The 17,510-nt window shown below is 31.5% G+C and overlaps 1 protein-coding gene and 1 pseudogene across 1 annotated transcript; one reads left to right on the forward strand and one right to left on the reverse strand.

The window, feature by feature from the left end:
* Positions 1-4,924: 4,924 nt before the first annotated feature.
* On the reverse strand, positions 4,925-5,918 carry LOC140866906 (uncharacterized). The gene is made up of 2 exons (XM_073271974.1): positions 5,685-5,918; positions 4,925-5,617 (listed from the first exon to the last, which is right to left on the reverse strand). The coding sequence occupies exons 1-2, from the start codon at positions 5,916-5,918 to the stop codon at positions 4,925-4,927; spliced, it is 927 nt and encodes a 308-aa protein (XP_073128075.1).
* Positions 5,919-5,943: 25 nt separating this feature from the next.
* On the forward strand, positions 5,944-16,837 carry LOC140866918 (uncharacterized; annotated as a pseudogene).
* The last annotated feature ends 673 nt before the right edge of the window (positions 16,838-17,510 follow it).

A 17,510-nucleotide genomic window follows, 5' to 3' on the forward strand; every position in this document is an offset into this window, starting at 1 on the left:
AATAATTTTGAAAATTCACTTAAAAATATCAAAACAGTTACTATAATCTCCTATCACTTTGTTAAATAGTAATAGATATTCGGACGGACCGGGCCGAAATTGGCTGCAATTACAAAGACGGGTCCCAAAAAATATAAATCTTTTGATTTTAACCTTTCTACAGACAATAATACTTAATTAAATTCATAGGCCCATTGCGTACGTCTTGTACTGAAATTTTGATTTAAACATTTTGTTGTTTTCAAATTAATTATTTTTTATATTTTTTATTAGGAGTGATGAAGTATTTAAAAAGAAGTAATATATATATAAAAAAAATGTTTTGATCTCTCTGGTGACTACAAGAGCACGGACTGACGATACAACCAATAAATGAATTATATGTCAGTCGGTATTTATGTAAGTGTCCACTGTGGTTGCCCAAAAGATCAAGTTTCTAGATAAAAATATAGATAAAGATAGAATTGACTATTTCAAAAGTATGCATGTTATATGAAATGAAAAAAAAAATTAGCAATAAATTTACATGATGATCGTCCCGTTGTAATTATAAATAAAATTTCATCGACTTGATTAGAAGGTTATTAGTACAGAGACTTCAAATTCGATAGCAAGGTAAGACATTGAGTCCACTGAAAAAAAAAAAGATAAAATGTTGAGTTCCTCATATATATATATATATATATATATATATATATAGTGACGTACTTAAGATTTTTATCCAGGAGGGGGAAGATCAATAAATTTAAAATTTTAATACAACGCAAAATATATAATAAATGTCATACATAATTAACTTCATATGTTTTTACAATAAAACTTACCAAGAATTCATAATTTGAAAATTAAGAATAATACGCAATAAAAATAATAATAATAATGCATATATTATCAATTGTCTCAAACACACATCGCTCAATATATGACATCAAACAATAATTTAACAACATTTCATCTCCCGGACTATTACGAAGTGATTTTTTTATGATTTTCATTGGTGAAAACACAATATTTACAGTTGCAATAGTAATAATAATGCTAAATTTAAAAGTAAATCTATGTACCAAATGTATAATTGATTTTTTTAATGAACAATTCTTTTAACAAACTCAATAATCACAACAACTTCAGATAAGTAATTGTTATTTTTAAATGTAAAAAATAAAGCTATCAAGTTAGTACTAAGGTACCTATACTTTATGAAATCAAATGGATAAACTTGAGCAAATTATAACAATTTTCCCTTATCATATTAAAGTCAAAAAACTTTTCGTTTTCTTTAAAAAAATATTGGACAATAAAAAGCATAATGCCAAATTTATTATAAATTTATTATAGCTTAAAATAAATTTATTCTTATCTTATTCATCAAAGATCATCTTAATCAAAATAAAATTAAATTAACATTTTAGAGAGATATATATATATATATACATACATAGTACTAAGTTTTTATTAAAAAATAATTTCGAAGAGGCGACCGCACGATTAAATTTGTATTTAAAAGTGATATTATGTATATAGTACTAATTTTTTTTTTAAATTTCAAGAAGGGCGATCGCACCCTTTCGGGACTATGTAGGTCCGCCAATGCATACATATACACTGTAACACACACACACATATATATAATAATAGAATGAAACGATTTAAACTATTATCATAAAGGTTCTTTAGAATTAAAAGAATCGTACATTTAATAATAAAAATAATAATATATTGTTACATAAAATTACTAGTTCTTAACACTTTTTTTTTATAATCACTTTGTATAAAATTACATCGTTAGTAAGGATTTTTATATGTTAAAACTACGCAAAGGTAGTTTTGAGAGAGTTTTTATATAGCATGTTTTTAGCTTTTTTCATGAAATTTTGAAATTTTGTGAAAAAAAGTTTTAGAGGGTGTTTGTCTAATCTTATTAAAAAGAGCTCATAAACTTATAGGCAGTTAGAACTCATTTTAAAAATAAGCTGTTAAAGTGTTTGGATAAACTTATTTAAATAACTTAAAGATGTTGATGCGTTTGATATTATAAGATCTTTTTATCGTCAAAATTACCAAAAAAAATATAATTATATGAAAATAATGTTTCGAGTTATACATATATGAAAATAGTTTTAGAATAAACATATATTAAAAAATAAAATTGTTATAATATTTTATTTTAGAAAAAATTATGTGATTTGTCATTTTTAAAAAATTAATATTTAATATTTAATGGGTGGAGGATATGATGGAGATTTATTAAAATATTTAAGGATATTTTAGAGAGATAGAATGTTAAAATAAGATATTTTTGAAAAAATATCTCCCCCCTTGCTTTTTTAAAAACAGCTTATAAGCTGTCAAACGGTTTATTTTGACAACTTATAAGCTGTTTTTAAAAAAATTTACCAAACAAAAAATTAGAACTTAAAAATTTGTTAAAAAAAATTTCATAAACACTTTTAGAGTTGCAATTTGTTAAGAGAATATCCTTAATCAATGGCGGCCCAAAAAAGTTATATATATATATATATATATATATATACATATACTAGCAAATTTGGAAAAAAAATCCCGGTTCAGTCCTAAATATTTGGACACATTCCCGGTTCAGTCCTAAATGTTTGGACGTTCCCGGTTTGGTTCTAAATATTTCTCAAAAGTTCCCGGTTCAGTCCTAAATGTTTATACGTTCCCGGTTTCGTCCTAAATGTTTCCCAAAAGTTTCCGGTTCAGTCCTAAATATTTTTACTTTGCCGATTTCGTGCCAAATATTTCTCAAAAGTTCCCGGTTTGATCATTTCATCTACTCGTGTGTTAAAACTAACACCGCGTAGTGTTATATCATTTATGATTGAGTTTTATATTATTTATTATATATTTAATATTAAACAAGTTGTAAATAAAACACAAATTTATTAGAGTTTTTATCCAAATTTAAATCAATTTTACACAATGTTCAAAATGAAAATATTAAATTCATGATGCTACAAAATAAAAACTTAAATAAAATAAACAAAACTTGAGGAATTAAAATTTAATGATGTTATTTCACATTTCTTTAATTTTGTTATATTCTCATTCACGATGCTTGCAAATTTAAGAAAAAGTCTGGAGGTTGGAAAAAGATATATATCTTTTTAAAATTCTTTTTATAATTTAAAAAATTAGTATTTGAGAAACATTTACTATTAAATAAAACTTAATTTCATATCACTACTTCAACCGTGGTCAAATAATTCATTATATTTTCTCAATTGTTAACCATAAGTATTATTCTTCTGAAAAATTTGTTGAAAATTTCAAATATTTTGTGAAATAAGTAATATTAATTATTTGATAAAACATTTGTTTATTTGTTTGTGATTGATAATTTTTTTAACTATAAGATTGCACGGTTCAATTATTTTTTTATTCTATAATTTTATTTTGCATAATTTATATTATATTTTCATTTGAAAGAAATTCTTGTTCATTTATTATTATTATTATTATTATTATTATTATTATTATTATTATTATTAGCTTTTATTTTATTTAACTTTATCTTTTGTTTGTAAGTTTTTTTTTTATCACACTTTGTTTGTAGATGGAAGGACCAAATCGATAACTTTTGGAAAATATTTAGGACGAAATCTGGAACCTAAAACATTTAGGACTGAACTGAAATTTTTTTAAAACATTTGGGACCAAACCGGAAACATAAAAATATTTAGGACTGAATCGGGAATTTTTGGAAAATATTTGGGATCAAACCGGGAACGTTCAAACATTTAGGACTGAACCGGGAATGTGTCCAAACATTTAGAACTGAATCAGGATTTTTTCCAGCAAATTTAATGCAATTTATGCACAAATTTAAATTTTTGCGTGAAATTTATTGAGGTTGAAGTATCTTTGAAGTTAAAATAATTTGATGTTTAGGTATGACACTAACATGATCTTACTTAATATATAGTCTGTATATATTATGTAAAATTTTTAGATTCAAATTTTTAATTTTTTATTTATATGCTATTATTTACATGCTTAGTTGTTCACACTAAACCCAAAAAAATAATTATTTTTATTTTTATAAATTTTTAGACCCAAATTTTAGATTCAAATTTTTACCTCATCTACACATTTTGTACAATGTATTTTTTTCATGAGTCACGAGTGTCATGCGTTTGAATTTCGATTAACAACCACTTTAATTCATGTTACTTGTTTCATATTTCAAATTCTTTACAAAATCCACAATTTCACCAAAATTTAGGTTTACTTTTTTCTTTCAATGTTTGTCAATTATTAAATTGTTTGTAGATTTTATATCATTTTTGTAATTAGGAGTTAATATAATTCATGTTTATTTTTCGAATGAAGATTTTAGGTCATTTCCAACCCTACGCTAAAATGGTGCAAAACACCATTTTAGCACCGAGAAATTGCTTTAACGGGGGCGCCAAATTCTGCCCCATTTTGGCGCCCCCACCTTGTTTGCCGCATTCTTTTTATTTTTTTTTATTTTTTTAATTATCTTTTATTTGTTTTTTTAAATATTTAAATATTAATTTAATATTTTTGGTATTATTTTAATAACTAAATATTAGAGAAAAAAAATAATATATAATAATTTAATATAATAAATAAATAAGTATTTTTATTTATATTTAATTTAATTTTTAACATTTAAATAATTATTAAATAATTATTTTATAATTAATTTATTTTGTAATACAAGTGCAAATAATTAAACTACAAATATAAATTGGACTACAAATATCAAATTCAAATACATAAAAGAATACTACTAGTTGAAAATTGAAATACAAATACAAACTGAAATACATACTCAATCTAAAAATACGTGATTGAAATACATGATAGAAACAGACATGCAAATTAGAACACATAATTCAAAATACAATTAGAACGACATCATTGAAACAAATAATCAATACGGTGGTAAATTAGATCCAGATCCTCCAATATCACCCAAATATTGGCCATACATGTCACGATCTTGTTGTTCAGATGCTTGTTTTCTTTTTTCCTTAATTTTTGCCCGTTCAATTCGCACAATTTCACGCATTTCTGGATCGCCAATTGTGCTCAAATCCATGTACAGAACTCTATTTTCCTCTTGAAGTTCAGCCAACGCCAATTGTTGTTTTCGAGCTTCGATTTTATTTTTCTGATTTTCTAATTTTAATGCGATATTGTGCTGCTCAAGCATTTTAATATCATAAGTTTGTTGGAGTTCAGTAGATCCCTTTTGTAGAACATCAATAATTTCGCGATGCCCTTGTTTAATCATCGATAACAATTCTGCAATGTTGTCATCCTTTTTTTTCTTCAATTTTGCTTTTTTAACTCCAAGAGGTCGACCGGATGAAGTGTCACCTACAGTTTCATCACTACTTAAATTAATAGTAAAAGAATTTATTCCTTGAGAACCTGATTCTGGTGTCTGAGTTTCTGACTGTGATGAATCCAAGTTCGTGACATTGGTTTGAGGTGCGAAGCTCGATGGATGGATGTCACTAGAAAATTTTTCAAGATCTTTCAAAATTGGCCATACATGATCAAACGTGAGTCCTTTGTTGTAATTAGGATCTTGAATGAACAGATCTTTTGCTCTGTGTAACTACGAAAAAACCAAATCATATTAGAGTCTTTATAGCAAACTATAGATATATATAAATAATACTCACAATGTCCTCGTCAGATGCACCACTTGGTTTGAGAATTTCGATTTGACGAATGCATGCTCTTAATCTTCCAACTTCACGGAGTATAGTTTTCACGCGGCACTGCAGTGATCTTTTGTTACGTACTTGTAGGGTGTTTGGTTTGCTACTATAGTAAGCTTCTTCAACACGAGCCCAAAACTGATCTTTGGATTGATTGATACCGATAATAGGATTATGTGTTATGTCAAGGTACATATGACATAAAATCTTATCTTCTTAAATGGTGTAAGAAGCAGTTCTAGCATTAGATGTCATTGTGTTGCTTGAAAAAGATGATAAGATTGAGTTTGTATAAGACTAATGTACCCAATTTATACTGAAATCCAATCCATCCGACGGTTGTGATTTAGCTATGAAAACACACATCCAACGGTCAGGATCTTGATTCGTGTAGAATCCATCCAACGGTTGTGATTTAGCTCTAAAAACACATATCTAACGGTCAGGATCTTGATCCATGTAAAATCCATCCAACGATTGTGATTTAGCTCTGAAAACACACATCCAACGGTCGGGATCTTGATCCGTGTAGAATCCATCCAACGGTTGTGATTTAGCTCTGAAAGCACACATCCAATGGTCAGAATCTTGATCCGTGTAGAATCTATCCAATGGTTGTGATTTAGCTCTGAAAACACACATCCAACGGTCAGGATATTGATCCGTGTAAAATCCATCCAACGGTTGTGATTTAGATCGGAAAACACACATTGTTACGCCTTAAACGCATACAAATTTCATGATATGAGATTAATGTTTTTAATGCATTAACAAGTCTCATAATATTATGTTTTGATGATTACAAAACTCGGTTAAATGTTACTAAATCTTTAAAGTGAGATTTTGCAGATTAGATATTATTGACAAATAAATTCTTGAAAGCTATTTTGAAGCTATAAATGTATTTATGAAGTCTCATATTGCTCATATAATGGACACAATGTTATGTGGATGATATGGAACATTGTTATGAGGATATGAAAAAAAGGACAAGAAGAAGCCAAAGTATGGAGCAGCAACTTCTGAAAATTATTGGGAATTATTTAGGAATTGAAATCCGATCTCCACTGGTCATAATCTAGATGAGGAAGTGTTACATGTACTGTTCAAATTTCAGTAAAATCCAACGGCTATAATGAGAGATATGATTTTTTTCAAATATGCTGCACAGTGCCCACTTCTGCAAGGAACGAAACCATGAAGATTCGACTTAAGAAAATAACTGGGAATGTTTGAGATATCTAAATCAAATCTCCACCAATCAGATTCAATATTAGGATGTTTTAAAGCTTATGTCCAAATTTCAAATCAATCCAATGGATAGATTTGGAGATATGAATATTTCAAATTTGTTGCACAGAACAAGTTCGAAAACATGATGAAGCGACTTCCGAAACATACTGGGCATGATTTATTTGTTCAAATCAAATCTCCACTGTTCAGAATGCAGATCCAGATTTTTAAAGCTTCAGTCAAAATTTCAGATCAATCCAACGGTTAGATTGTGAGATATGATTTTTCCACAAAATCCGCTCAGTGCTGGGAAAAAGTAGGCAGCGACGCCGAACACTTTTTGTCACTCCTTGACTTCTTAACACACGCTCCAAGCACTCAAATCAGATTCAAATCTTTGCCAACTATAAATAGAGGTCATCCAAGTTCATTTGGACATATCCCAACTCATCTCTTCTCTCCTTTGCAAGCAATTTCTCACTATCAAAGTGTTTGTGTGATATATTTGAGAGTGTTTGTAAAAATAGTTTGTGAGTTGGTTGTACTATTATTGTAAGCACTTGAGTGTGAAGCCAAGTGTGTTGTGCTATCGTTGTAAGCACTTGAGCGTGAAGCCAAGTGTGTTGTGTTGAGGCTATCCTTGGAGCCCTTAAGGCCAAGTGTTGAGTTGTATCGGCGCGGTGATCGTGTCAAGTTGTAAGGCTATCCTTGGAGCCATCAAAGCCAAGTCGTTCGAAGTTCTAGTGGATCCTTAGTTAATCGATCTTAACCAAGAAAGGGAGACTGAGACGATTTATCGTCGAACTTCCATAAACATCTCTTATCCCTTTTACTGATTTATTTACATTACGCATTTATTTACCGCACTTATTATTAATTGCTTTAAGTTTTCCGCTTGCGTATTTTCATAATCGCTTTAAATTGCTAAAGTTGCCAATAGAACCTAAATCTCCCCCCCCCCCCCCCACATTAGGTTCTAACAAGTGGTATCAGAACCACCTTTTTCAAAATATTTTCAAAAAGGTTCTTATGGCAAATCTAGCGAGCGACTATGCTCAAGGGCAATCAACAAATCGTCCTCCTCTTTTCAATGGCATAAACTACGGATACTGGAAAAACCGAATTTCCCTATATATTCAATCCGTAGATTATGACCTTTGGAAGGTTACTGTAAAAGGTTCCTACATACCTACTAAAGAGGTTGAGGGTGGTGTCAAAATTCCTAAGGGAATGGATGACTTTTCTAAGGAGGATATGAAACTTATATCTCAAAATGCTAAAGCCATGAATATTCTTCATTGTTCCTTAGATATGAATGAGTACAACTGGATCTCAATGTGCTCATCCGCTCAAGAGATATGAGACAAGTTGAAGATATGCCATGAAGGGACTAATCAAGTCAAATAAACGAAGATCGATCTACTCCAACTCAAATATGAAACATTCGAGATGGAATCAAATGAAGATGTAGATACTATGTTCCGAAGGCTTACTCAAATTATCAATGAGCTATCCCAACTCAGGGAACAATATCCAACCAAACAAATATGAACGAGAGCTCTACGCGCCTTACCCAAGGAGTGGGATGCCAAGAGGACGGCTATCATAGAATCCAACAAAGGCGACACCGCTTCCTATGACCTTGATCAACTTCATGGGACTCTAAAAATTCATGAGTTGGAACTGTCAACAAGGAAGGAAATAAAGAAAGAAGATATCAAGGCAGAGGGGATTGCTCTATCTAGCCAATCCAAAGAAGATGAAGATGATGATATGACACTCTTTGCAAGAAAATTCAAAAGATTTATGCGAGGAAACAACTTCAAAAAAAAGACGTACAAAGAAGTTACCTGCTACAACTGTCAACAACAAGGGCATTATGCAAATGAGCGTCCTCTCAAGAAAAAATCTGACAAAGGAAAGAAGAAAGCACTTCTAGCCACTTGGAGCGATAGCGACGATGACGAGGAGGAAGCTAACATTTTCCTCATGGCTAAAAGTGATGACATCGTCTCCGACGACGATGACGAGGTACCTTCCTATGATGAACTACTACATGCATATAAACAAATGTTTGATATGGCTAAGTCACTTAGAAAGAAAAATAAAAACCTTAAAAATGAATTAGAAACTAAGGGGCATGAAAACATAAGATTAAAGGATGACATAACCCACTTAGAAAAATCTTTTAATAAGTTCAATGTCAGTAGTAATAAATTGAATAATCTACTTAGCATGTAGAAATGTAGTTTTGATAAGGGTGGACTAGGGTATGGTAAGAAATCAATTGACTTTACTAGCCTAATTGCTAAGGCAAAAATGAGATTACCCCCTACATGTTCTTATTGTTGTAAAATAGGTCATGTTAGACATAAATGTAGATCTTTAAAATTTCAATATGATCAAAAGAGCTATATGAAATGGAGGCCTAAGAGTACTTAACAACTCATCAGTTGGCATTATGAGATCATGATCTAAGGGAGTTCATCATAGACCGGTTTAAACTGCCTTGACTTGCGACTGGTCTTCCTGATGAACGCTGCTCTGTCCAAGGAAATAGGTTTTTAAAGAGGCCATAGCCCTACCTACTACTGGGAGCACTCTTGAAAAGTGGCGATGATGTTGCTATGAGAGACTGAACTCTTAGAAGTCTATTTTGTATCTCTCTTTTCTAACACTGTGGACCCAAAAGAACTAAAGGGTACCAAAATAAATTTTTGCAGGGAAATAGGAAAGCTGTTCTTCCAAGCATATGGTATCTAGACAGTGGATGTTCTGGACATATGACTGGAAACAAAGAGCTACTCCAATCCATCAAACCAAAGGAGAAAGGAACTGTCACATTTGGAGACAACAACAAAGGAGTTATCGAAGGAATCGGCTCAATAGGTATATCTGAATCCTGCTTGATTGATGATGTACTCCTAGTGAAAGGGCTTAAGCATAACTTACTAAGCATAAGTCAATTGTGCGATAGAGGTTATGAAGTCAAGTTCACTCCCCAACACTGCACTATATCACTCACGACTGACAAATCCATAAATTTCAAAGGATATAGAATTGAAAATGTATACAAGGTTTCTTTAAACAATTTATCTTTATCAAATATTAAAAGCCTTGTATCCTTGAATGTTGATGACAACATTCTTTGGCATAGACGACTAGGTCATGTTGGTCCTAGTACCATAGAAAAACATTTTAAACTTGATTTAGTTGTTGGTATGCCAAAACTTAATTTAAAACTAGATTCTGTTTGTGATGCGTGTCAACTTGGCAAACACACAAGGAAATCTTTTAAAAGCAAAAATTTTGTATCAACTTCTAAGCCCTTGAACTTCTTCACCTAGATCTATGTGGTCCCTCGAGGAACGCTAGCCTAGGAGGGAAGCTTTATGCATTTGTCATTGTGGATGATTTCTCACGTTACACGTGGACATTGTTTTTAGCCCACAAAAATGATGTCTTTGATTATTTTAAAACTTTTGTCAAACGAGTTGAGAATGAGAAAAATCTTTAAATAAAACAGATCCGTAGTGACCACGGAACTGAATTTCAAAATGAGAGTTTTACAATTTTTTGTGAAGAGAAAGACATCGGTCACAATTTTTCTTGTCCTAGGACTCCTCAACAAAACGGGGTCGTTGAGAGGAAAAATAGGACACTTGTGGAGATTGCGAGGATCATGATATGTGAGCATTCTCTACCAAAATATTTTTGGGCTGAAGCAATGAACACTGCTTGTTACATCATTAATCGTGTATCAATAAGGTCAATTTTCAAGAAAACTCCATATGAATTATGGAGAGGGAGAAAGCCTAACATTTCATACTTTCGAGCTTTCGGTTCCAAATGTTATATTCATAATAACGGTAAGGACAACCTTGGCAAATTTGATGCCAAATCCGACAAAGGTATTTTTCTCGGATATTCTACCACAAGTAAGGCTTTTCGAGTATTTAATAAACGCACTTTACTTGTTTAAGAATCCATGCATGTTATCTTTGATGAATCTATAGTTTCTCGTACTACTAACGATGATGTAGAATTACTCGAAGAAGAGATGACTTCATCAAGTCTAAATGATTTAGATGTTTTTGTTGAGGAAACACCACTTCCAAAGGATTGGACGCTTCACAAAGATCATCCTTTAGATCTTATCATTGGTAGTCTTTCGAAGGGAGTAACCACTCGTTCTTCTCTTAATAATATTTGCAATCATCTTGCTTTTGTTTCACATGTTGAACCTAAGTGCATTGATAATGCTTTATTAGATGATTCGTGGATTATTGCTATGCAAGATGAATTGAATGGGTTTAAACGTAATGATGTTTGGAATCTTGTTCCTAGGCCCTATGATAGATCTATTATTGGAACTAAATGAGTGTTTAGGAATAAACTTGATGAGCATGACACTATCACTATAAATAAAGCTAGGCTTGTAGCTAAAGGATATAGTCAAGAAGAAGGCATTGATTATGATGAGACATATGCGCTTGTTGCTAGACTAGAATCCATTCGCATGCTACTTGCTTTTGCTTGCTCTAGAAATTTTAAGTTATTTCAAATAGATGTTAAGAGTGCTTTCCTGAATGGTGAATTGAAAGAAGAAGTTTATATTGAACAACCTGTTGGCTTTGTTGATGCTATACTGTCTGATCATGTGTATAGATTAAACAAAGCTTTGTATGGATTGAAACAAGCTCCTAGAGCTTGGTATGATAAATTGTCTACTTTCTTGCTTTCAAATGGTTTTTAAAGAGGAAAGATCGACATTACTTTATTCACCAAGAATGTCAAAAATGATCTTTTGATTGTGCAAATTTATGTTGATGATATAATTTTTGGTTCTACTAATGAAACTCTTTGTCAAGAATTCTCTAAGTTGATGCAGGAACACTTCGAGATGAGTATGATGGGGGACATTAACTATTTCCTCGGATTACAAATCAAACAGTGCAATGATGGGTTCTTTGTGAACCAAAGCAAATACATCAAGGAGATTCTAAAGAAGTTTGGGATGGAGAACACAAAATCATCATCCACACCGATGACCACAGCAATCAGACTCGACAAGGATGAAAATGGTAAAAGTGTAGATCAATCTTCATTTCGTAGTATGATTGGCTCCTTATTATATGCTACTGCTAGTAGACCGGACATTATGTTTAGTGTTTGCTTGTGTGCACGATTTCAATCATGTCGAAATGAATCACATTTATTCGCCTTAAAACGCATTTTCAAATATCTTTCAAATACTCCAAATCTCGGCTTGTGGTATTTGAAAAATTCTTTCTTTGATTTAAAAGCTTACTGTGATGCCGACTTTGGTGGATATAAGGTGGACCGAAAAAGCACTAGTGGACTTGTTTCTTTTTAGGAAACTGTTTAGTTTTTTGGTTTTCAAAGAAACAAAATTGTGTTGCGTTGTCAACGACCGAAGCCGAATATATGGCTGTAGGTAGTTGTTGTGCGCAAATTCTTTGGATGAAGCATCAATTGCTTGACTATGCTGTATCTTTTTCAAAAATTCATATTTTATGTGACAACACAAGCGCCATATGTCTTACAAAGAATCCGATTCAACATTCGCGCACCAAACATATTGACATTCGTCATCATTTTATTCGTGACCACATCAAACGAAATGAAGTTGAAATTCAATATGTTGACACAACTAATCAAATTGCTGATATTTTTACAAAACCACTAGATGAAAATACTTTTATTCGTTTGCGTGGTGAACTTGGCATGATTGAGTTGTAATCTCTTGTAGACATAAGTTTAAATTTAATGTCATATTAAGGGGGAACTTAATATTAAATTTGAGCAATTTAATGTTGGATAATACAAATTAATTGTATTTATTCAAATTTATAAAGCTCACAATTTATGTGAAATTTATGTGTTGCTTTTTTAGAAATCATATTTCAATTCTTTTGTTTTGCATTTACTTTTTCAGTCTTTTTGATTATCACAAAAAGGGGGAGAATTAGTTTGGTTAAATACTTTAACTAAGGGGGAGAGTTAGTTCGGTTAAATTCATAGAGAATAAAATTGGTTATTTGATAAACAAATTTTTAATTCTCTTCTTAGCTAATTGTTTAATTTAGGGGGAGTTTTATTTATAAAATTATATTGTGCAAATTTAAATTGTTTATTTAATATTGTACATTTATTTCTCCTATTTAACCAAGTTTTGTGATCATCAAAAAGAGGGAGATTGTTACGCCTTAAACGCATACAAATTTCGTGATATGAGATTAATGTTTTTAATGCATTAACAAGTCTCATAATATTATGTTTTGATGATTACAAAACTCGGTTAAATGTTACTAACTCTTTAAAGTGAGATTTTGCAGATTAGATTTATTGACAAATAAATTTTTGAAAGCTATTTTGAAGCTATAAATGTATTTATTAAGTCTCATATTGCTCATATAATGGACACAATGTTATGTGGATGATATGAAACATTGTTATGAGGATATGAAGAAAAGGACAAGAAGAAGCCAAAGTATGAAGCAGCAACTTCCGAAAATTACTGGGAATTTTATAGGCATTGAAATCCGATCTCCACTGGTCATAATCTAGATGAGGGAGTGTTACATATACTGTCCAAATTTCAGTACAATCCAACGGCTATAATGAGAGATATTATTTTTTCAAATATGCTGCACAGTGCCCACTTCTGCAAGGAATGAAACCATGAAGATTCGACTTAAGAAAATAACTGGGAATGTTTGATAAATCCAAATAAAATATCCACCAATAAGATTCAATATTAGGATGTTTTAAAGCTTCTGTCCAAATTGCAAGTCAATCCAATGGATATATTTGGAGATATGAATATTTCAAATTTGTTGCACAGAACAAGTTTGAAAACATGATGAAGCGAATTACGAAACATACTGGGCATGATTTATTCATTCAAATCAAATCTCCACTGTTCAGAATGCAGATCCAGATGTTTTAAAGCTTAAGTCAAAATTTCAGATCAATCCAACGGTTAGATTGTGAGATATGATTTTTCCACAAAATCCGCTCAGTGCTGGGAAAAAGTAGGCAGCGGCGCCGAACACTTTTTGTCACTCCTTGACTTCTTAACACACGCTCCAAGCAATAAAATCAGATTCAAATCTTTGCCAACTATAAATAGAGGTCATCCAAGTTCATTTGGACATATCCCAACTCATCTCTTTTCTCCTTTGCAAGCAATTTCTCACTATCAAAGTGTTTGTGTGATATATTTGAGAGTGTTTGTAAAAATAGTTTGTGAGTTGGTTGTGCTATTATTGTAAGCACTTGAGTGTGAAGCCAAGTGTGTTGTGCTATCGTTGTAAGCACTTGAGCGTGAAGCCAAGTGTGTTGTGTTGAGGCTATCCTTGGAGCCCTTAAGGCCAAGTGTTGAGTTGTATCGGCGCGGTGATCGTGTCAAGTTGTAAGGCTTTCCTTGGAGCCATCAAAGCCAAGTCGTTCGAAGTGTTAGTGGATCCTTGGTTAATCGATCTTAACCAAGAAGGGGAGACATAGACGATTTATCGTCGAACTTCCATAAACATCTCTTATCCCTTTTACTGCTTTATTTACATTACGCATTTATTTACCGCACTTATTATTAATTGCTTTAAATTTTCCGCTTGCGTATTTTCATAATCGCTTTAAATTGCTAAAGTTGCCAATAGAACCTAAATCCCCCCCCCCCCATTAGGTTCTAACACACATCCAACGGTCAGGATTTTGATCCGTATAGAATCCATCCAACGGTTGTGGTTTAGATCTCTCCCACGGTTACATTTTTCACAATTATTATATTAGGGGTGACAAATTTTACATAAATCCCGACCCGTCACGATTCCCGACCCGTTCCCGTCCCGAATTTTTCCCGTCCCGAACTTTTCCCGACCCGATCAATTTCGGGATCGGGATAGCTAACTCTTTCCGACGGGATTTCCGACCCGAATATAAAAATAATATTTTTTTAATAATATTTTTTAATTAAAAAAATATTTTTTTTAAAATTTTATGTTTTAATATTAATGTTTTATAATTATATACCATATAATTTTTTTTATATTTATCTTTTTTAATATTAAAATTGAGTTATAAATTTTTATTTTGTTTTTATTATTATTATGAATAATTATATGTTTTTTTTATTAATCAAATAGTTGTTTTAGTTTATTTGTAATGTACTAAAATGTTTTAGTTTTTTAATAGTTATATATAAAGAAATTTTAATTTATTTGTAATGTATTAAGAAATGGTTAGATTTTTTTCATAATTTTTTTTTAAAAAATATTTACATAGAATTTTTTTTTAAAAAAAATATTATTCGGGATTACCTATTCCCGACCCGACGGGATCCCAAACATTCGGGTCCCGAAACTTATCGGGTGCGGGATCGGAAAAAAAAAATCTCAATTTATATCGGGACAGGAATCGGGTAAGGGGGTTACGGAACGGGTCCCGACCTGATTCCACCCCTATATTATATAGTGTGATGTAATAATCTTATTTTCTCACAAAACTCATTTTACATTCTCATTATCTAGAAAATGAATTCTCAATCCGAATTACAATTATCTTCCACTAGCTCATCTTCGTTGTCGGGAAAATAAGATGAAACACAGAATGAGTGGTTGAATGTTGTTGAGAGTGTTAAAAATAAAAGAAAAGCAGTCATAGAAGTGATAACTCAAGAGCAAGAGTTGGTTGTTGCATACGTGATTCAAAATGATGAAGAATCCACACACAGAGGTTCGATTCCAGGTCATGTAGTCATCAATCGTGATCGAGAAGTCGCCGATCGTAATATATTCAATGATTACTTTGCTGGAATTCAAAGATATAATGAAGCAATGTTTCGAAGACGATTTCGAATGTCTCGAAACTTGTTCATTCGTATCGTAGATGAGGTAAAAAGTCATGATTCTTATTTCGTTCAACGAGCAGATAGTATGGGGCGGCTTGGTCTATCAACTCTGTAAAAAATAACAGCCGCATTGCGAATGCTAGCATATTCTTTATCCACGGATGCTACTGATGAATATATCAAAATTGAAGAATCTACTGCAATTGTGTGTATGCAACGGTTTTGTCGTGCTGTAGTGGAAGTTTTTGCAGAACGATACTTGAGATCACCTACTTCCGATGATATTGCCAGACTACTCTACATAGGTGAACAACGAGGATTCCCAGGGATGTTGGGAAGTCTCGACTGTATGCACTGGAAGTGGAAAAATTACCCAACGGCTTGGGCAGACCAATATGCAGGTCGTAGTGGTTCTCCGACAATCATTTTAGAAGCAGTAGCTGATTATGATCTTTGGATATGACATGCATATTTTGGAATGCCCATAACAAATAATGATATAAATGTTTTGGAGGCGTCTGGTTTATTCTCCAAACTTGCACAAGGTATTGCTCCTACTTCTTAATACAAAATTGGAGGAAAAGAATATGATATGGGATATTACTTAGCTGATGGTATTTATCCGAAATGGTCAACTATTGTGCAAAGCATTCATGATCCACGCGGACCAAAAAAGAAATATTTCGCAATGAAGCAAGAATCCTGTAGAAAAGACGTTGAGCGTGCATTTGGAGTTATTCAATCACGATTTGCTATTGTGGCATCCCCGGAACGTGGTTGGAAGAAATGTCATTTACATGACATAATGTCATCATGTATCATAATGCACAACATGATTATCGAAGATGAACGCAACCTCAGTGCACCCATTCAAGATGCGAGAGAAACACCTGCTCCAGAAGTAGAAATGATTGTCGATGAGAATATGAAGTTCCAAGAATTTCTCAGTCGATATAAAAAAAATAAAAGACAAAGATACTCACTACGCACTGCGAAATGCTTTAATTGAGCATTTGTGGGATGAATATAGTAGTTCAAATGTTTGACAGTTGTACTCGAACGGTCTAAGCATTTATGTTTGAAATTATATTTGTATTATGCTTATAATTTGTATGTCTTATATTTGATGTTGTATTCGTTTTGTATTCGTGGTATGTTTGAAGTTGTATCCATTTTGTGGTCGTCTTAGGTTTGAAATCGTACCCATATTTATCAATTTTAATCATTTCATATATTATTTGTATTATCTGTAATTAATTTATATAATAATAGTTAAATCATAAAATTAAAATTAATATTTATATTTATTAACAATAAAATAAATTTTAATTAATAAAAATATTAATTATATAATTTGTAAAAATATTTATTAACGTTAAAATATTTATTTTTTAAAAAATATTAATTATATAATTTGTAAAAATATGTTGAATAAAATTAATTAATATAATTGAAATAAAAAGAATATTTCGAGAATATTTTTTTTAGTGTAAGATTTTGTGTAAATGGATTGGAGATGGATATTGTGTTTGGTGCAGAAATTGCATTATTTTAGTGCAAAACTTGCACCAAAATGGTGCGCAGGGTTGGAGATGGTTTTACATTTTCTATCAAATTTACTTTTCATTACGGATTTATGTACACAATGTTCTTCGTCATTTTTTCTGGTGTTTTTCTATCAA

This window comes from Henckelia pumila, chromosome 1, assembly GCF_033568475.1.
Source record: "Henckelia pumila isolate YLH828 chromosome 1, ASM3356847v2, whole genome shotgun sequence".
NCBI lineage: Eukaryota > Viridiplantae > Streptophyta > Magnoliopsida > Lamiales > Gesneriaceae > Henckelia > Henckelia pumila.